This window comes from Eschrichtius robustus, chromosome 2 (genome assembly GCF_028021215.1).
Source record: "Eschrichtius robustus isolate mEscRob2 chromosome 2, mEscRob2.pri, whole genome shotgun sequence".
NCBI classification, from domain to species: domain Eukaryota; kingdom Metazoa; phylum Chordata; class Mammalia; order Artiodactyla; family Eschrichtiidae; genus Eschrichtius; species Eschrichtius robustus.
This window is the reverse complement of record NC_090825.1, coordinates 123,908,371-123,931,293: the sequence shown is the minus strand read 5'-3', so window position 1 is coordinate 123,931,293 and position 22,923 is coordinate 123,908,371. Positions and strand designations below refer to the sequence as shown.

At 40.1% G+C, this 22,923-nt stretch overlaps 1 protein-coding gene across 1 annotated transcript in view; it reads right to left on the bottom strand.

The window, feature by feature from the left end:
* Window positions 1-22,923, bottom strand: part of STK32A (serine/threonine kinase 32A) — a 123,296-nt gene that overhangs the window by 31,371 nt on the left and 69,002 nt on the right. Inside the window, exons 5-6 of the mRNA XM_068534533.1 lie at window positions 21,558-21,731; window positions 792-829 (exon numbers count right to left, since the gene is read on the bottom strand). Of these exons, the coding sequence (XP_068390634.1) occupies window positions 792-829; window positions 21,558-21,731 (212 nt within the window). The remainder of the gene's footprint in view (window positions 1-791; window positions 830-21,557; window positions 21,732-22,923) is intronic.

Here is a 22,923-nt window from a genome sequence, read left to right as displayed (position 1 = left end):
TAATTAATTAATTTTTGGCTGTGTTGGGTCTTCGTTTCTGTGCGAGGGCTTTCTCTAGTTGCGGCAAGTGGGGGCCACTCTTCATCGCGGTGCGCGGGCCTCTCACTGTCGTGGCCTCTCTTGTTGCGGAGCACAGGCTCCAGACGCGCGGGCTCAGTAGTTGTGGCTCACGGGCCTAGTTGCTCCGCGGCATGTGGGATCTTCCCAGACCAGGGCTCGAACCCGTGTCCCCTGCATTAGCAGGCAGATTCTCAACCACTGTGCCACCAGGGAAGCCCTGGACTGATTTTTATTAACTGAAAATCTTTGAACAGAAAACTTGATATCTCTTCTGTAAATGTGAAACCAATTTACCCTCAGAAGAAGGAAAGTCTGTCACGAATCTCTAGGTAGATACTATTGCCTACCAAATGCTCTAAGCCTCTTCTGTCTTTATAAAAAAAAAAAAAAAAAAAACAAGGGAGATGATTGCTATAGAGATATGAAAGCAAACTAGCACCAAAAAACTGGGATGGTTTTCTTGAAGAAATCAGTAGGAATGGAAGAAAATTGAAAAGAGAATGACTTTCTCCTTATGTAAATGCAAGGCTATTTAAGGGTGTACTACGTCACTGCAATAAATGATAAAGTTCCCCCATATGGTCCCTCCCACCATAAAATGGAGTTTGTACACGTACCTCAACTGAACCGAGTAAGACACTGTTTCCCTGTATAGTACTGCTTTGCTGCGGATAACCAACTTGTTCTACATGCATGTTATGTGGTTGATTGCAAACAAATTATTTACTTACCATGTTCATCAAGCAAAATATTGTCAGGCTTCATATCCCTAGGGGAGTAAAAAGAAAGGAGAAAGTTGCTCATAATAAAACAAAGAAACAGAACTAAAGGATAAAGGTGAACTGCTCAAGAATGCTAGCTAGGAATGAATGTACTAGCCCTTTATCACTCACAGTCTCATTCAATTCTCACAGTGAATTGAGGTAGTTACCATTAATACCCCCAATTTCTAGGTCAGAACTGAGGCTTAAAGAGGTTAGGTAACTTAACCCAAGGTTACAGAGCTAATAAACAGAAAAACAGGGCTCTGAACCCGGGTGTCTCTCATTCAAAAGCTCAGACTCTTTTTTTTAAAAAAATATTTATTTATTTATTTGGTTGCACGGGGTCTTAGTTGCAGCAGGTGGGCTCCTTAGTTGTGGCATGCAAACTCTTAGTTGCAGCATGTGAACTCTTAGTTGTGGCATGCATGTGGGATCTAGTTCCCCGACCAGGGATCGAACCCGGGCACCCTGCATTGGGAGCGTGGAGTCCTATCCACTGTGCCACCAGGGAAGTCCCCAAAAGCTCAGACTCTTAATTTCTACAGCGTATTATATGCAAGTGTGTCAGTATTGCTCCATAGATCATACGGCATTTATTTATTTATTTAAATTTTATGTATAATTTTTATTTATTTTTATTTTTAAAATTTTTTTGGAGTGTAGTTGATTTACAATGTTGTGTTAGTTTCAGGTGTACAGCAAAATGATTTATTTATACATATACATATATTCATTCTTTTTCAGATTCTTTTCTCATATAGATTACCACAGAATATTGAGTAGAGTTCCCTGTGCTATATAGTAGGTCCTTGTTGGTTATCTATCTTGCATATAGTAGTGTGTGATCATACAGCATTTAAATTGTCATAAGGCAGTAGTACGGTAGTAGTACTAATCATAATTGTTGCCTGTGTAACTAGAGCTACAAAGATGAAGTAAACTTAAAGACTATAAAAAGAGAAACAAAATGATCTATAAGGTGATTATATTTTAAACTTGTGGAGATTACAATCTTTTTAGGATGATGCTATAATGCTTCTAGTTGCTTGATAAGTATTATTCCTGGGGTTGTTAATTAAAGGATTTGGACCAGTTTTCTATGCATTGGTGGGATCCTTAAATCCACAGAAGGGAACATAATCCACCCTCTTCCAACGAAGGCAGTAGTTTGATGGTAAATACTTAGACGTTTGATGGTAAATACTTAGAGGAATGGCCTGTAGAGTTTCAAAAGTCCTCAAGAAACAAATATTATTGTAAGCAGTGTTCCTCAATGAGAGCACAGCTCTGTAGTTTGTAACAGCCCTCACTCTTCCACACTCCGGTTTTTACTGCCCTTCCCTGATGTACCATTAAAGCCCTTAAACCCAAATTCACAGAAGCCATTAGGGAAGAAATTCTGCAACAGGTTTGGGAACACATTTTCAGCCTAGTCAAGTGGCTTTTATGTCACTAGAATAAGGTGACTTTAGTCTGTGACAGACCAAGACTGTCAGAGTCCTCTTTTGAGGTAGCCTCTTACCTACACATAGAACCAAGTATATGCCCCACCCAACAGGCAGGTGCATGGGTACTTTCATGAGCTTTGAATATCTTCTCATTTAGTTTATTAGGTTCTTAAAATTAGTTCTAGATTCATAAGCGGTCATTTGTAGCTGTGGCAAATTTTTCTCTGGTTCAGGGTATAATTTGCTAAAAACATAGAGCGCGAGGGGGTTTCAGATTACATGTTTCCCTGGCTAAACTCTCAATATTGCAGACTCCACCCTAACCGCTTTGATGGATTTCATTATTCCAAAAATTATCAAGTCTAAATTCACTCACATGGAGTAAAGGCCCTTTCATAATCTGGCTCCTGTGCCAGCCACTTGGAGTGCATGGAGTCCCCTAAAAGCTCCCTGCATCCCCTCACCTTCTGCCATTCCTTTGCCTGAATCAGAGCCCTGAACCACTGCACCCAGAAAATGCAGATTCATCCCTCACGTCTTAGCTCAGATGCCGCTTCCTACAGGAAGCCTTCCCTGATTTTCCAGTTCCGAGTCAATGGCCCCTCCTGTGTGCTCTGCATGGTATGCTTATCCCATCACAACATTTATCACACTTCTATTCATTTTTTCTCCAACTGGATCATGAACTCCTTGATGGCGGGGATGGTTTCTTGATCTACATAAACCAGGATATACCAGAGCACTCCAGCGCACCATTGAACACTCTGCAGTTTAAAGGTCGAGGTAAACTAGCCATTAGGCTCTTGCCACCTCTTTCAGACCTGTACCAGTGAGCATCAGGTAGTGTCTGCCAGGCGAGGAGGAGGCTCTGAGGACCCCTGCCCGGAAGGGAGAGACTTGGGTGTGGCAAGATGAGCACAATGATTTCGTGGCCTGAATTTATGAGGGCTTGCTGGGAGAAATGAATTGCTGTGGGTTTGGCACTTTATGAGCTTTCTATTAAATCCCTAGGTGTAATTTTTTTAATTTGTTATAGCCACACTTCGTTATATCCCCTACTTTCCCCAGAAACTTCCTTGCAGCTTAAAGAATAATACGGAGATCAGAGAGGTCATAGTTTAAGGTGATATGTCCTACTTCAATCTTATATTCATTTATTTATCAAACATTTATCTACTTTGATAAGTCACTGTGTTAGGATATGAGAAATAGAAAGATAGATGAGACATAGTTCCCTCAGGGATGGGGAGGGTAAGAAAGGTTCATAAGGAACCATGCCAAAGGGGTTTAAAGTGGGAAAGAGGCATGTTTATTACTAAATTCAGAGAAAGACTATGAGGAAAATCTAAGAAAAATATAAAAGAAAAAGTGGACTTTTAACAGAAAAATAAAGTATATAAGCATAGATTCTAAGTACATAGTTTCTCTAAAAAGTGACGAGGTAACCTCTAAGTCACTGCAGGGTGAATGGCAGTGTGATAAGATTGTTTATTCATGCAGTAGGAGAAAGGAAATGAAAATAAACCCAGGTGCTGTATTAAAATTCCTGCTAGAACAAGTTGAGATTTTCTAGTTCAGAATTTTAGCACCACTTCTTATCTTTTCTGTCTTCTCCAATAATCCTAAATGGTTTCCTTCATTTAAGGCAATCTCTAAGATGGTTTAACTGGGTAGTTACCAAACCTGGGTATATCTAGGATCACCTGGGAAGCTGAAAACGACATGCACCCCATCTGTTTCCTCACTCCCATTTCCTTAATCATTCCTTTGTCATCACGACAGCCTATCCACCGGGCAGCATGACCTTCTATCATATACCTTTTATCACCAGACCCGACCCAGGGATTTTAGACTAATAATACATAAAACTTCCTGCCTGATGTTTCCATCTATATGTTTAGCAGCCATGATAAATATAAATATAATATGTCCTAAAGAGAACCTTTGATATCCATCACATCCCACACAAACACCAAAAAAACCCATGAAATTAATACTTGATCTAGTAATTCTACTTCTGGGTATATACCCCAAAGAAGTGAAAGCAGGTATTTGAACAGATATTTGTACACCCGTGGCAGCACTAGTCACAATAGCCAAGAGGTGGAAACCACCCGAGTATCCATTGATGGGTGTATAGATAAATGTGGTATATACATATGGAATATTATTCAGCTTTAAAAAAGAATAAAATTCTGATACAGTCTCTAACATGGATGAACCTTGAAGACATGATGCTAAGTGAAATATGCCAGGCACAAAAGAGCAATTATTGTATGAGTCTACTTATATGAGGTCCTTAGAATAGTCAAATTCACAGAGACAGAAAATAGGATAGAGGTTCCCAAGGGTTGGGGGGAAAGAAGGATTGATGATTTATCGTTTAATGTTTATAGAGTTTCAGTTTGGGATGACAAAAAAGTTCTGGAGATGGACGGTGGTGATGGTTGCACAACAGTATAAATGTACTTAACCTACTTTGTCACTTAAAAATGGTTAAAATGATAAATTTTATGTGATGTATATTTTACTACAGTGAAAAAATATTTATACATAGACACACATTAGAATTACCATCTCCAGCGCTACCACCATCATCATCTGCAATAGTATAATACCTTGTTCTTCTTGCTTCTCCTCTTGTCGCCTGACAATCCATTATCCACATAGCAGCCAGGGTGGTGTTTTTCATTACACACACCTTCCCTGCCTCATGACTCCACTGGCTCCCAACCCACATGGAATAAAATCCGAACCATTTACCCCTCGCCTTATATGACCTGTAGGTGCTCTAGTCCTGCGGAGCCCTGAGCTACATCTCACAGCATACTCTCTCTGCCACACACCATGCTCCAACTGCACTGTTCTTCTTGGTCTCCTTCACACATAGTCCCCTCTGCCTGCAATCCTGTCCCCCTAGACCTTCAGGTGGCTTGTGTCTTCTTGTCATTCAGATCTTGGCTAAAATATCACACCCTCCAAGTTCTGTCTTGACCACCCAATCTAGAGTAGTAGCCCTCTCCATCCTCACCTCTTCACCTCCATCTTATTTTCAGCACAGCACTATCATTACCTATTTTCTTCTTTATTTGTTCATTATTTGTCTTCCCCCCAAGTTCTCAGAGCAAGGACATCTTTTCTGTACTGTTCAGTGCTATAGCTCCTAGGCTCATCAAAGTGCCCAGAACAAAGTCAGTGTTTAAATAAATATTTGTCTGAAAAATGAATGAATCTAGTCCCTTGGCTTCTCAAACTTCTGGAATAATAAGCCATGTATTTCTTTTTCTCCTAAGAAGAGAAAAACAAAAACAAAAGAATAAGAACAACGACAACAAAACACCCTCCATATGCCAGATGCACTATATTTACTGCTGGCAACTAAAAAAACCCATCATTTGCCGAGCGGTAAAGTACAATTTTAGGAACACACACATTCTGTAGAAATCCTTCATTGCATCTTGATTTGATGAAAGAGTAAAGACCAGGTCCTGCTGAATCAGCTGATTCCTACTGTGAGAACTAGAAATAGCAGTGTGGAAATGCAAAGCTCCCTGTGGCAGGGTCCGAGGAGGAACTGATATATCTGCTGTTCTCACTTGAATGACTTTAACAAGACATTAGCAGAACTTAATAGGCTAATTACATCCCTTCACTGCGCCTACCCTGGAATCAAGTTGCTCACCCTGCAATCTGATATGGGGTATTGTGAGAAGAGGCAACAGGAAAATCAGTGTATCCAGATCAAACTCAACTTCTTCAGTGTCCCAGGGCTTTCTGACAGGTCCACAGTTTGGATTTAATTCTTTGTTACATAATGATCTCCTGGATTGGGTCCTCTCCAAGTTCTTGAGAGGGGGAAAATATTATACGTATAATATTTAATTTATATATTTATATAATGTTATTTTATAATATCGTATTTATCATGCATATACTATATTAATTACAATGTTACATGAAGGCTGTTGGTCACATAAACAGACCCATGTTAAGAAAAGAGAGTGTTGGGGGTGTGAGAGTGTGATGGGAAATTGTAAGCAAAAACACGTAATTTCTAACAGGAGACAGAAGTGAAAAGCTGCCAGGATTGGATTAGTAAGGGCCAGGTATCATCCTCCAACTTTCTTACCAACTGGGTGCTGCTGCTTTTTTTTTTCTTTTTTTAATTGCGACATAAATGACTATTATATCAGTTTCAGGTGTGTAATATAATAATTCAATATTTGTGTATATTCTGAAATGATCACCACACTGTATCTAGCTAGCATCCATTACCACACATAGTTAGGAATTTATTTTTCTTGTGATGAGAACTTTTAAGATCTACACTCTTAGCTACTTTCTGGCTACTTCTTTTTGTTGTTACTCAATCCCAGCCTTTCCCACAGTTTGTTCAAGGTAGTATTAGTTACAGAAGCCATTACGAGGAAATGAAGTAAAGAGACTGAAGGCTTTCAGGCTGTGTTGGTAAAGGGCCTCCATGTCCAAGGGAAAAGATTGATTAGCAATGCCTGCCATTGCCGTAGGAAGAGGTGTTTGGGGCTGGTCCATAATAGTGTTTTCAAACTGCTGTGCTTCCCATGAGTCAAGAGAGTGGTTATAGCTATTATTTATTGTCCATGCTGTGGCAGGCACACGGCAGGCACTTGAGAGACAACATCTCCCTTATTCTTCATAACAGCTCCATAACGTTGATATTACACCCATTTTTGCAAATGAAGAAGGGGGAGCTCAGAGATGGTTCAAGATTTTAAGTAACAGACAGAACTGGGATTACAACCTAAAACTGCAAGGTGCAATCTTAGTTTATACCTCAAACGTTCATATCTTACTTCCTCTCAGGAGAGAGAATGTCCTAACATACCCAGGGGTCTGGGGTGTAGCTGAAATTGGTCTGCAGTAAGTTTAATTTTTTTCATAATTTCTATTGTATATTTGAAAATCATATAGACTTTGCACCCTACTCTATAATATATCCATATCTCTTTTAATATAAAAGTAAAATTCCACCTTTCTTACTCTGGATAAATCTGTTGTTCTAGGAAGGTGAATCCCCAACAGTACAATAGTACAGACATTCCAGTTTGAGAAGTATGGCCATATACCACCATCCCAGAAACTTGAGATTTTTAACCATTTTGTAGTCTCTGGAGGCAGGATGTTTAGATGACAAGGCTTCCTGCCTTACAGTTTAACATTAGTCAATGCTCGTTCATTACCATTGTTTTCTTTAATTTGGATTCACACAGCTAGAATCCTAGGTCACATTTATGCATTCTGCACCCAAGGAGACAGGGACACAGAGTAAATCACTCTGCCGCAGAGACCAGCCTGAACTCAGGGCTCCTGGGTCTTCCACTCAAACCCAGGAGGTTTTAGGTAAAGAAATGTACTAGTTAGAGGCAGGGAAAGAGTCTGCAAAGTAAGAGGAACCAGAAGGGAACAAGACCACTTGTGGTCTGTTGGTGGTAACAGATAAAGTCTGTCACCTGGATGCTGGTGGGGGCACAGGAGCAGAACAGGAGTTAGCACTTTAGCTGCTGGATCAAGGGAGTTGGTGGGTGAGAGAGCAGAAGACAGGAGGAAGGGGGGCAGGAAAGGGATTGGGTAACAGGAAGGCTCAGGCAGCAGCTCTATCAACTGATACAGTGAAATACAAGAATCTCAGTAGTTTTACAATGGGTATGTCTATACCAGTGTATGGACTAAACATGTGCCTTGTATATGCTATACTGTATTGTACCGTGGAGTGTGTTTGTGTGTGTGTGTGTAGAATACAGTTAGTAATCACAAATGTTTGTATCCCTTCCCAGGCATTACTAGGTTAATTTGGGAAGCAGTAGAACCTAGATGTTAAGAGTGGGGCTCTGGAGTTAGATGACCCAGTTTCAAATCTCAGCTGAGAACTTGCTAGTTCTGGGACCTTGGGCAAGTTATAACCTTGTATAATGTACATTGTGATTGCCCTCCTAACATGCATTCTTCATTCTCTTAATCATTTCAGTTCTCATTTGGGTATTTAACCTCTCTGCCACACACACACACACACACACACACACACACACATATACACACATGCTGTAGTCCCTTTGTTTGGGGGAGTCTATCCCACGCTTGACTTTAGGAGACGGTTCTGTGACTAAGGCCTAAGCTAGTGAGAGTTAAGCCACTCCATAGTCCTGGTTATTGGTTCTGGGATGGGCTGTAACGCTATTTAAGCCATTAAGTAGGAAGAAGAGTTAAGCTATGGGCTTCTGAAGAAGAAGTTTCCTTGCTGTCCTGGGGAAAGCTTCCAGAAGGTGTGTGATTCATTGGATTTAAAGGAGTTAGCATAGAGTCCTAGGCTGAGGTGTTGGATCAAGATAGCCTACAAGTCTGGCATACATCTAGACTTGCAAGTACCATAGAATAATAAATCCCCTTTATTGTTTAGTCTCATGTGAGTTAGTTTTCTATTGAGACTAGAAACATGTTTGGTAATATGTTGCTGAGACTCGGCCCCCTGAATCTATAAATCGAGGACAGTAATAGTATCTGCTTTATAGAGCTGTTGTGAAGATTTAGTGAGATGGTGCATGTAAAACTTTTAGTTTAGTATCTGGCACATAGTAATTGTTCAACTGACTTTCAGAAAACATTGAACAAGCAATTAGGAAGTGTCAGTGTAGGGAGGGCTAGATAGCAAGAAACTGGTGTCAAACTGAGAACGATAAATGATGAATAGTTGTTTTCAACTATCATGGAACCATTGTGACATACTCATGATGATAGATCTCATTTAATGCAACAAGTGAGATAAGGATAAGTCCTTTAAATACTTTATCCCCTATTATCCTCTAACAACCTTATGAAGTAGGTATAATTATTACCCTTATTTCATAGATGGGACCACTGAGGCACACAGAGGGCTAATTCCAGGAACTACTGCATTGTCATCCACTATTATGAGAAGAGTCAGGATTCCAGTTCATGTTTACCTGACACCAGGAGTGATATTCAAAATACTTAACAAGGAACAAACACTAATCACAACAGGGCACTGATCATTAAGAATCCTGGAGGCCAGAGATAAATTACCAGTAAGACTACGAGTGGGTGACAACTAATAGAAGCCCTGTCTGACTTGACACCTTACTTAGTTCAGCTCCAATGGGCAGCAGGGGAAACATGAGGCTGATTGTGAGTCAACAGAAGGAAGAACTTTCTAATAATTCAGCATGTCTAGAAATGAAATCATCTACCTTACGTGGTAATGAGTATCTCACCTCTGAAGTGTTTAAAAGCTAGGAAGACAATTCCTTGTTGGAGAGGTTGTGGAAGAAATTCTGCCTTTGGATGCAGGTAGGACTTGATCTCTAAGTTAACCTTCACTCTAACATCCCAAGGTTCCGTAATAGCCCATAGTTGTTTTCCAACTGGCAGGAAAATAGTATGGCTTCCCTTTATTAGCCACCCCTGATTTTCTGAGCACTGTAATAAGGGCTTGTCATATTTTTCCTGCTTTAATATATATGACATTATTAAATCTACTTCACAAATTAGAGACATAGATCTCAGGGCTTATTAATTTTCCTAAAGTCATACAGCTAATAAGTGGACGAAGCCCCAAACTGAGCCCTGATCTGACTAGTCCAAAGCCCCTTACCCTGTCTACTATGTCATACTCTGCTTTCAAACGAGGATACTGTGTTTTCTTAATGGTTGTATTATAAATAAATGTGTAATTTTGGTGATGATGTATTCTAGAGTATGAGAAAGAACAGTATGTTTTCCCCATAGTTTAGTGCAAGGAAGGTAATGGAAGCAAATGGACATAGTGTATCAATATTAATCAATAGTTATAAATTTACTGAACATTTTCTATGTAGGTGTTGTGCATACGTTAGAATTTATCTCCACCACAGCCCTGTAAATTATGTATAGGTTTCTTCATTTTACTGATATAGCAAATGAGGGTCAGAGATGCGAAGTAACTTGCCCACGGCTGCCTCTCTTGTAAGTGGAAGAGCCATCATATAATTCTAATGCCATCAGTCACTGCTTATGATGGACACCTTGCAAATAGCCTTGCTATGGGCATATGAATATCATGGTGGACAACTACATGATTTGAGCATATAAAATATCTTCATATTATTCTGTTTACAAAGGATATGACTACATGTATGTATTTGTATATTCCTATACATATAGTGATAATTCTATAAAAGATTATCAGTATATATTTAATGCTCAACCAAATAAGACTAGAAATAAATAAAACACATTAGATTACCACTGGGTTTTTATTTTCTGCAATACTTTTCTATATTCCCCCACAAATTTCTAAAATAAACATGCCATCTTTATCGATTTGAACCAAAGTATTACATAAACATCTTCTTATTATAAGATATTACATAATATCTTCTCATTACTTTTATCAATGAAGACACTATTTTTTTTTTAAGTACCAGCCTAATAGCTAGAACACATGATTTCGTATCTTAGCCTTGTCTCTGATTTGCCTTGTGACCTGGGGCATATCACTTGCTTCTCTGGGCCACAGTTTCGCATCTGTACCGGGATTGACAAACTATGGCCCATGGGCCAAATATAGCACATCATCTGTTTTTGTATGGCTATGAGCTAAGAAGGGATTCTACATTTCTAAATAGTTGAAAAATAAAAAAAGAATATTATCTTATGACACATAAAAAATCATGTGAAATTCAGATTTCAGTGTCTGTAATAAGGTTTTATTGCAACACAATCATGTTCATTTGCTTACATATTATCTGGATGCCTTCACTCTACAATGGCAAAGTCAATGAGTTGTGACAGACCCTATAGCCTACAAAGTCTAAAACATTTGCTATCTAGCCTTTTACAGAAAAAGTACGCCAATCCCTTACCTACAGAGGGAGCAAGTTGAACTAATAATCTCCAGGCTCTTTCTTGCCCTAGTATCTAGAATAGCTAATGGATCCCATTCTCTATGATTTCCATCCTTATTTTCCTACCACCCACTGTGAATGTTCTATCCTTATCTCCAAACTGATTACAAATTCAAATATGTCCCCTTTCCTAACTGGCTCTGTATTTTCATTAAAGCACAAATAAGAAATAAGGTTGAACTAGAGCCTTTGTTAGAGCATGGTAAGACAACCTGGCTTCAGCTCACCTCTCCTGTGGCTGCTTGAACCACTCTCCCCCTTTCTCACATGTTCCAACCACAGGGGCCTCTGCTCTGCTCCGCTCCAGGACACCTAACAAACTTCCACCTTAGAGCTGCTTGTCCTGCAAGGCTTGGCTCAAATGCCACCTACTGGCGAGGCTTCTTCAAGCGCAATGACCCTCACCCCCAACTCTGTACTCTTTTTCTTAGATCCTTGTTTATTTCCCATAAAGCACTCAACAGAATCTGTAACTAACATGGTTATTTATGTATTTGTTCATTATTTATGTTTCTGTATTATATTCATTGCCCATCTCCTCAACCAAACTGTAAGCTCTAAAGGGACAGAAACCATGTTTTTATTCTTCAAAAACTCTTCATACTGAGTGAAGTAAGTCAGACAGAGAAAGTCAAATATTATATGATATCGCTTATATGTGGAATCTAAAAAAATGATACAAATGAACTTATTTACAAAACAGCAGTAGAGTCACAGATGTAGAAAACAAACTTATGATTACCAAAGGGGAGGGGGGAAGGGATAAATTAGGAGTTTAGGATTAACATATACACACTACTATATATAAAATAGATAACCAAGAAGGACCTACTGTATAGCACAGGGAACTTTACTCAGTATTTTGTAATAACCTACACTGGAAAAGAATCTGAAAAAGAATAGATTTATATATATATATATACACACACACATATACACATATATATGTATATATATAAACTGAATCACTTTGCTGTATACCTGAAATTAACACAACATTGTAAATCAACTATACTTCAATAAAAAATTTAAAAAATATACATGTGAATAAACAAAGTTGTTGATGAATCAAAAAAAAAACCTCCAGGGCTTCCCAGGCGGTGCAGTGGTTGAGAGTCTGCCTGCCAATGCAGGGGACACGGGTTCGAGCCCTGGTCTGGGAAGATCCCACATGCTACGGAGCAACTGGGCCCGTGAGCCACAACTACTGAGCCTGCGCGTCTGGAGCCTGTGCTCCGCAACAAGACAGGCCGCGATAGTGAGAGGCCCGCGCACCGCGATGAAGGGTGGCCCCCGCTTGCCGCAACTGGAGAAAGCCCTCGCACAGAAACGAAGACCCAACACGGCCAAAAAAAAAAAAAAAGCCCTCCATTCAAGAGCTGTGTGCCTGGCACATAAATAAGTCATCAATATTACCTGTTAAATGACTAAACCTGAAAGAATGAAGCTTCAGCTTTGTACTAAAATGTAGGCTAGGCAAAGTAAAATTTAATTTGGACTAAGTTACAGGTTGCATATTAACGAAACTCTCGACCTTATAGAAACTATTAAAAGCTCAGCACCAGGCGAGTTAAATGTTAACCTGTAAACGAGCAGCTCTTTGCCTTGTTCACGTGGGTTTTCACAAATGGGTGCCCTCGTGTGAGAAGCACAGTTTCAAAGCTCCTTTCGGAACTGCCTGACGCACAACACAAAGCAGGCAGAGTCTCCCGTTTTCACAATGTGTAATTCATGCTCATTCATTATTCGGTAGCTTGGGAGCAGGTGCTGAATAGAACGTACCAACCTAATACCCTCATTACTGCACTGCCGTTTTGTTTTTGAGGCTCAAGTGGCCCTTCTGCCATGGGAGTTAGGAAGAGAAAACATTCGCAAGGGCTGGTGAGCTCCTGAAGAGAAGATTTACCAAAACAACAAGCAAGGGCATTTTCTCTACCATTCCACAGAAAATGGCAGTCGGAAGCCAAAACCTATTATCCCACTGCAATAAACAGAAAATATTATCAATACACTGGGAGGAAGAAAGGCAGCATCACGTGAAGCACGAACAATACAAGTAATCGGATCATCTATAAGTATTTTTAGACTTTTAATTTTATCATCCTGGACATGCTGCTTTGGTAAATTGGAAAAGATTTCACTTCCCTTAGAGATACGTAAGTGCAAAACAAAACTCCTTGGACTAGAGAAACGTTATGAAAAAGCCAGAGATATCTGAAATATCTCACCAAATCTGAAATATGAAAGTAAGCAGAGACAGTCTCTGGGCAACATAAAATAGCTTACCATATACTAAAGCTAATGGATTTGACTTAGTGAACTCTCTCTCGGGTTACTGTAATTTTATAAACAATTCTAACAAGTTTTGTTCTGGTCTTCCATCCCATAATATATTTGAAGCAGCATATCAGGAGTGAAGTAGAAGCTGCTCTGAGTAGTACGTGCTAGAGAAGCAAAGATTGAAATTTCAGCACCTAAAAAAACTATGAAAACATACTGTATTCATCTGCCAGGGCTGCAGTAACAAAGTACCTCAAACTAGGTGGCTTTAAAAAACAGAAATATACTGTTTCATGGTTCTGGAGGCTAAAAGTCTAAAATCAAGGTATCATCAAGGCCCTCCTCCTTCTGAAACCTGTAGGTGATGGGTCTTCCTTGCTTCCTCCTAGCTTGCGTTGGTTTGCTGGCAAACTTTAGCCTTCCTCGGCTTATAGACACATCACTCCAATCCTTCATCTTCACACGGAGTTCTCCCTGTGTCTCTTCACATCATCTTCCTTCTGTTTATATCTATCTCTATGTCCACATTCCCTCTTTTGATAAGAATCCCCGTTACATTGGATTATGACCCACCCTCATGAACTCATTTTTACTTGATGACCTCTGTAAAGACCCTATTTCCTAATAAGGTCACATTCTGAGTTACCGGGGATTAGGACTTCAACATACCTTTTGGGGCGGGGTGGGGACACAAAATTTAACCCATAACATATACCAACTAAAAATGTGTATCTAAACTAATGTTTGTTGCTATTGGGTAAATAGCACTAAATAGCTCATCTGATCTTGAAGAAGTCTATTATGTTCATAAGAATGAAACTAAGAGAGCCTATATTAACAGCAGGATTTTTGAATCAGTTCATCCTACTTTTGAATGTGGCCTTAGTATACCAACTGTATGGTACTGGGCAAGTCACTTAACCCTGTCATAGTATTGCTGACTATCAGACTAGGCAGTGTGTGCAAAACGCTTGTTAGCGCAGTGACTAGTTCTTGGTATATGCACAATGAATGACAGCTCTTCTTAAGCCATGAAGAAAATGAGATAGGTACTTGTAGTATAATTTAAATGCTGAGCCGAGGGGAGTAAACACCTCCAGGAATTAGAAAAGCATCTCTCCAGATGACTCATTTCCACAGGCTTCAGAAACCTGGGGTGTCACTGTGTTGACAAGTTCATTCATCAGAAGCTCACCTGTCACTCAATGATCATTGACTAAAATGATTAGCTGCAGAAAGATCTTATTTTTTCCCTATGAATGATCATCCCAAGAAAATAAAATGTGATTTCCAAGATGCTGCAGTGTGTATGAGTCAGACAAAAAGACGAAATCGCAGCCTTGAAGATCTCTGCCTGGAACAAACTGAAGACCTTCGTTAAAACAAAGAATTTTGGCTCACAACTGAAGTGCAAAAAGGTTATTAAATGTGTTAAAGGCTGATTATCCCACCTCACTGTCACATGCTCTTTGGACAGTTCATTTCGGTCATGGGGCCTTGCTGGGGAGAAATGGGTGCGTGGTAGAGAGCAGAAAGTCAAAGAGGTTATACTTTGAAGAGCGTCATCCTATCAGGGCTGAGGGGAAATCACCCTAGACTCTTAGGTACGAAAGAACCATTCCTGTTCATTTGGCCAAACCACCTCATTGCTTCCTTGACAGGGATGTTCAGGGTTATGTTTACGGTCATAGAGGATATTGATGTCAGAGTCAGGCATAGGAAGTATGTTTAGAGGAAGTATGGTGGACAGACTTTATGGTGCCCCCCATGTTCCCCACCTCCTGCTGTTCATGTCTTGTATCATCCTCAGCCCTTGAGTGTGGGCTGATTGTATGATTTGCTTCTAACCGACATTATACAGCAAGGGTGATGGGCGGTCGCTCTTCTGATTGTGTTACATAATTTTATTCAATGATATTATACCCTGTCTTGCTAGCAGACTCACTCTGGAGTCTTGGTCTCCTCACTGAGTTTGAGGAAACAGAGTCCTATAGCCATGAGGCAATGAATTCTGCCAACATCCCTACTGAACTTGGAAGTGGGCCCTTGCCCAGTCCAGCCTCCAGAAGAGAACCCAGTTCTGGCCAACACCTTGATTACAGTATTTCCGAGAACCCAGCTAAGATGTGTCCAGACTCCTGGCCCAAAGAAACTGTGAGATAATCAATGTGTGTTATTTTAAGTCACTACATCTGTGGTGGTTTCGTTACACGGCATAAAAACTAACACAGCATGGAGGAAAGGCAGCATGGAGCCCCAGACACTGTAGACACACAGTGGGAATAAATTAAAAAGATGCTGAAGACAACTTTATCCACAGCAACCTTTACCTTCCATGTCCACCCAGGGAGCGCGTGTATATTCTGTCCTCATTCATTTGTTCAGTCACTGATGTATTTAGCAACCGCTCTGGATTAGACTAGAGATGAGATTAGAGATTAGAACAGGAGTGAGGAGTAGGGCCTCAGTTTAGGAGGGAGAGACCACTTCTTATAAAGAATATTGTGAGCCAGGGGCTACCACTAGAAGTAGGATTAAGACCACTGTGAAGATGCACTGAGAGTGAGTGACGTGTATGGGTGGCTCAGGATACACACATCACTGCTTATTTCCTTAGTAGTAAATGCCACAGAATTTAAACACCTTTCTGGTATCAGTGTTGAATTGTTTACTTGACTCGCTTTCACGCTATATTATCAACTCTGGATGACAGGGAAGTTGTCCGTCCTTTCAGCATTGAAGGTCAGCACCGAGAACGTTGTCTGGCAAACAGATACTCAAGAAACAGATCTTGAATGAATATTTATGAGAGAAGCATATCCCTAAGTTTTTTTCTTCACCATCCAAATGCTGATTTCTAGAAGAATGATATAAACACCTGGCAAGCAGCTACTTCAGTCCAAGAGGGGATGTGCGAAAACTAATTCCTTTGTGTATTTTATGGAGGCTCCGAGATGCACTGGGTGTCAGTTAATGGTTTCTATGATTATAGCAGAGAAGACAAAGGCGATGAATAAAAATAGCATCCTATTCTTTTTTTGACAATCATGAATTTTCTTTTATTCCTACTTCAGCGTATCTGTAATCAGTTGGAGATGAACTTTTGCAGCTCACGCTGTTGCACCGCCATCGTTGATACCAATGGCCTAATTAGATTTTTATCTTATTCCTGTAGGAATTTAGAAAGCAGTCAGTTATAACTTCATTAGAGTGAGGTAATTCTTAGAAAGATGGAAAAACATACATCCACTCAAATGGTATTTTGACCCAAGATGACTTACTATTTAACTGTCCCAAACAATTCATCTCATTAGATTAAATCTGTAATTGAGTCTTTAACATCTGACAAGGGAAGGAATACAAATTTGTCATTAGACTGTAATAATTACTTTCTACCACTTTATTCACTGGAGAGACTGTGGCAATCAACAAATCAGAGTACTATCCCATAGGAAGGATTGTAATGAGTTTAATTTTCCTTATTTTTAAAAATAAAAGCAAATAATCACGGTATCCATATCTTAAGATCTTCATTCACTGATGTAATGTAAGTAAAGCGGAATATTGAACAAGGAAATGGCCATAAGTTAGAAACTAGAGCTGATTTTCAAGCTGTACTCATAGAAAAATGTTTGACTTCCCAACCAATAAGAAATATGTCTAATTGCACAATTCAAAATTAATGATTACTGTGCAATCCTGTGTCTTTCACAACTATAGAGAAAACAGATTCTAAAAGTGAAAAAAATTAGCTAAATATTCTACATATTTAGGAAACTCCAAAAAGTCAATTCTGTGGATTAAAAAAAATCCACAAACAAAATTAAACAAAACCCCATTTATGTCTCATTTGGAATTTAGGCAGAAATAGCATTTATGGTATTTAAAAAAAATAACTAAGCTGGCCATTGCTGGCAGGAAAAACAATGCAAACAAAAAAAACTAAAGACAGAGCCTATTCTGTGTTACCACAGGGAGACAAATACTTTCATTCACAATACAGTTCCCCTTACACAGACTAAACTCTCCTTCCTGCTTTTAAGCCCTCTGAGCTCAGAAGAAACTTGTTTTGTTACCCCAAAGCATCTTCCCTACTGGAGCACTTCAGTCTTTCTCATCCAATTTAGCTTCTAGTTTTAGGCTCTTCTGTTGTCTGTTGGCTCCATTTGCGTCCTCTTCACTTGTGCAGCCAGACAGCGGGTACCTGAAGGCAGGTGGCCGTGCCCCACCCTGTACCACACCCTCCTCAGGGCAACAACAGTGCTAAACATCAGTAGGTGTGGAGAGTGGCTAAGAGCTCTGCATATCCTTCAAGTGTAGGTGGCCTCACCTACACATTAGCCAAGTTATTTTCTGAACCGTAGTTTCATCAGCTGTAAAATGAGGACGATCACACCATCAACCTCTTGGAGTTGTGGGCGGACTGAGTGAAATAATTCACAAGTGCTTAAGCAGAGCATCTGGTACCCAGGAAGCCCTCAGTCGGGGCAGCCTATTACCTCTCCTGGTCCACACATATTCGCTGACCACCACAGATAATTTGGAACCTTCTACCCTGTCCAGAGACAAAATGTTGTTTTGAAATTAGGAAGTCACATATTTTATATCTGCACTTGTATGCAGATGATCTTTCCTTGCCTGGGAAATCTACCGTATTTTGTCCTTTTTTTTTTTTTTTAATTCACATTTTAATACCTTGGAACTCAGGTTGTGTCTTACAATCCAATCCTCTAAGTAGCTGCAAGATGTTTTGTTATCATAGGTTCCATCAAATACAGCATGAATTCTTCAGATTCTTTTGAAGAAAGAGATTTAGAAAGAGAATTACAGTACTCAGAAGCCTCTATCTCTTCTTCTATGTTGCTCTTCATGCTTTTAACTCTGCCCCAAGAGCCCTGAAGCTGGCTTCAGAGTGCCGCCACTATTATCCCCTAAATGCCGTAGACAAAGGGACACTGCTTACTTCACCATGTACATGTCTTTTAAGCCATTTGATACCACTTCAAATGTAAATCACTTCACATTGATATCTAGTAGTCTGAAGGCAGAAAGTCCTGGTTATTAGCGCTCTCTCACAACTAAAATGCCTATTTGGTCATGACTGTCTTGAAAAGCCCTAATGAGGTTGATATATGTTCTGATTTTTCCGAAACACTTAGGAGTTTTGCCTGTTGTCCCAGCATAGTTATTAACACAACTCCTTTCATTCTCAGGAGTACTCTGGTTTGGATGATAAATTATATGATTACCGAACGTGAAGACCAAGGTAGATCTGAAATTTATGGCTTTCATGCCTTCTAGTTTAATTTCGTCTTTGACTAAAAGCCCAGCTTTACAGATAACAATCTGTCATCCGTGTGGTTCGGGCAGTGTTCATTCCTTCAGATTTTTGTCACACACTGGTTACACAGTAAGAAGCACAACACGCATGGCCCCAACTCATGGAGTTTACAGTTTAGCACAGCAGACAGACATTAGGTAATTACATACCCCAAACATCACAACTCCTCAGGAGAGGTACAAAATGCTACGACTGCCTATAAAATATAACACATGGGGAGGCAAGGTAGGACATATGGGCAGTAGAAATCCATCTGGATTGTTTTTTGGTTTTTTTTTAACATCTTTATTGGAGTATAATTGCTTTACAATGTTGTGTTAGTTTCTGCTGTATAACAAAGTGAATCAGCTATACGATACATATATCCCCATATCTCCTCCCTCTTGCATCTCCCTCCCACCCTCTCTATCCCACCACTCTAGGTGGTCACAAAGCACCGAGCTGATCTCCCTGTGCCATGCAGCTGCTTCCCACTAGCTATCTATTTTAGATTTGATAGTGTATATATGTCCATGCCACTCTCTCACTTCGTCCCAGCTTCCCCTTCCCTCTCCCCATGTCCTCAAGTCCATTCTCTACGTCTGCATCTTTATTCCTGTCCTAGGATGCTATCTCATTTTAACCCAGCATTCGTAATGTCATGGTGTTTGCCTTCCATTCATCTGCCATGAGGAGGAGACATTTCAGTACAAAGAGGCCCTCTGAAGACGGGCACTAAGTAGTAATTGTGAGTGTGTAAAGGGCAAGGAGCAGAAACTTAGTCCTTGGTTTCTTATTCAGGTGGCAAAACCATGATAGGAGCAAGAGAGAGAGTGAGGGAGACAAGGACAGAAAACAATGCTATTTGGTATGGTTGTGTTCCTTGGAGGTGAAAATTGTATCAAGTTTTCTGTTTCGTTTTTCTCCTGTATTCTTCTTGGAACACGGTTCTAAGCACATCGCAAAAATGCTCAGAGCATCTTGACTTGGGATAACTGAGAAAATGAAGCTCAGAGAAAGAAGGCACAGAACTCAGATTCAAACAGAGAGAAGGGAGAAAGTTACAAGGTGGCCCCTGGTGATGTTGGCTTTTCAGTCCCTGGCTTCTGCCTGAGATCTGCAATGTTAGCACCCCAAACAGACTGTGGGTTGGCAATTTGGGGGAGGATGAGTGAGCATGAAGACCCTGAGAGGGATTCTATAGCCTACAAATATGAAAAGTTTCTCCTCGGAAAGAACTAGGCGGGGGTGTAGCAGAAAGCCAGCATGGGAGAAAGATCGCTTGTCAACAGGATTCCCAGTTATTCACAAAAACACCAGGTGTGTAAATTTACTTCCAAGATCATACATGATTAACTGGTCTGCTTTCCATTTATCCATTGCCTGAAGAGCACGTTTCCGATACAAATGGGCCCTTCCAAAGATAGAAAATTAAATAATAATTATGTAAGCGCCAAGGCCAAAAAGAAAAAAAAAAGGATTGGTCCACAGTGCCTGCACGGAGAATCTATAAATTATGATGCTACATCTTCAACCACAGGCCCTGTACTAGCCCTGATAAATTCTAGGTAAATGTCAACTAGTGGTGGGCAAAAATTTTATCTAGACAAATTTTCAGTAAATGAGACATAATTAAACTTAAAAACTCAGCAGATTCTTCAAGGATTAGAGATGACGGTGGCAGAGTCACATGTTGGTTGTTCATTTAACAATGTATAATTAATTAATGTATATATTTCATATGTGTAATTAATGCAAGGTAGTATAGTAGACAGAGCTCTGACTTTAGGATCAGAGAGATATAGGTTTGAATCCCGGCAATGCCAATTGTCAGGGTCTCTCCTTGGCAAATCTTTGAGCCACACTTTTCTCCTCTGTATAATGGGAATACTGTAATGAAATGTGGAGTCCTCTTTGAGTGTTGAGAATTTAACAAGATAATATATGAAAGTACCTAGCAGTACCTGGCATATAGAAAGCCAGGTCAATAGTAGCTGCTTTGATGGTGATTAGGTTCAAACTTCTTATAAGTAACCTAGATGATACTGTAATGCCTCCACGTCACAAAATCTCATATTTAATACTGGTCTAACTATACCTGCTCAGCTCACTTATCACTTAGTACAGAGATCAAGTGAGATACTATATAGGAAATTGCCATAAAAACTACGAACTCCTATATAAACATAAAGTATTATCCTTTTCTCTCTGTTGTCTGTTTGGGTTTATAGCTACTTGTGTTCTTTGTTTGTCTTTAACACAAATGCCCAAGTGAAGGAGATACACTGCTTTTGCTGACTTCTGTCTGCAGCACGCCCTCACAATAGGGTAGATGACAGGCAGATGTCAGGACTCAAATTTTCTCCCCAAAGAATTTTCTTTCTACCCATTCTATTTCTTTCCCTTCATGCACTTCCTCCATTTCTCTTTTGATTAATTCATTTAATATTTATTAAGTTCCTATATGTCACCTTTTCTTCTCTTTGTCTAGGCTTAGTTATAAGCAGCACCAACACTCACTAATTCTGGTCTTGTTGTTTACTAACTGTGACCTTGGGCAGACTAAGCTCAATGTGCTCAGTTTTGTTGTTGTTTTTTTTTTTAATCTGAAAAGTGGGGACAATACACCTACCTCCAGGGATGTTGTAAGAATTAGATGTCACGTTCAACAAGGACCCGTTGAATGCTTCAGGTTGTGCATTCCCTCCTGTGCATTCAGACCAAGGCTGTCCCCTTGGACTTGACTGACCTGTGAATGATGCGCTGGCTCCGCAGGTAGTCCAAGGCCATGGCCAGCTCACAGATGAAGAGCTTCACAGTGTCTTCCTGGAAGCGGACATTCTGCTGCAGGTGATAACGCAGGTCCCCGCCCAGCAGGAGGTCCACCACCATGAACATGTCTTCCTCATCTTGGAAGGAGTACCTGGAGGGGAATTAGAAATGCAAGTGGGTTAAATACATTTACACAGTAAAGAGGCCCAGAGGCAAAGGACACCTTACAGATCAGAGCAAAACTTTCCTAAGCTAAGGGTTCAGGCTTTGGGAGTACTGGTCTATTACTCACTCCAGGCCCTCAGTTTCCACATGTGTAAAACGGGAATGATAAGAAGATCTTCCACGTTTGATCATAGTAAAGACTAAATATGATGAGTATAATATTTAATGTTACTCCTGGCATATAGTAAGAACCCATTAACTGGAGGTCTACAAAGCTATAAAGCCCAGGAAATAAAGAACACCCCATTTATTCACCTATTATTAACGATCATATCCTGAACACACTGTTGCAGGAGGTCCATAAAATATGAGTTACAAGCCCTCCTTGAAGCACCTCATGCTTATTTTTCCACACTAACAACTTCATTGCCCAGCAACATTATAACAAATCATGAACCACATTAAATGATAAGAAAAAGATATAAAAAGGGCAATAAAGAAGTAAGTGCACAGTACAGCGCAGTAATTCACTCAGTCTTTGGGATAAGGAGGGAAGGGAAATCTTCTCAGCAGAGGAGAAAACTGAGTTAAATTTTGAAGGATGGTGACAATAATAATAACTACAAAATAAAGGCAACATCTCTGGGGCAGGCTCTAAAGCACTCCACAAATGTGGTGTCATTAGCCCCACAATGCTGCTCTTATGCTCCCATTTTACAAATGAGGAAATCAAGGCCCAGTGAAGCTTAAGCAATTTGCACGAGGTAAAACACCCAATAAATAGTAGAGGTGAAGGGGTCTCCAGGTCCAAAAGTAAGATTTGAGAGAGGAAAACAGCACGAATTAAGCACAGACATGGGAAAGAACACAGCGTGAGGGGGGGAAAGGAAAATAGTTTGGGTTTGTTGGAACAACAGGTGTTACGGGGAATCTTGAGCCTGGAGAGAAAGATAGAGGGCAGATCCCATGACAGGAGCTTGTTCACGAGTCTGTACATGTTGGAAAGACGGTGAAGAGGTTTAAGCAGGACGTATGATCAGACGGGGACTTCACACTTGAAGGAGCATGGGCTGGAGGGACGGGAAGAGGAAAGGAGACACAGGCCAGCAGAATTGGCCTCTGCTGTCTGCAAAGAGTCTTCTGTAAAAATGCATTCCAACTGCTATGACTTGTTTTGC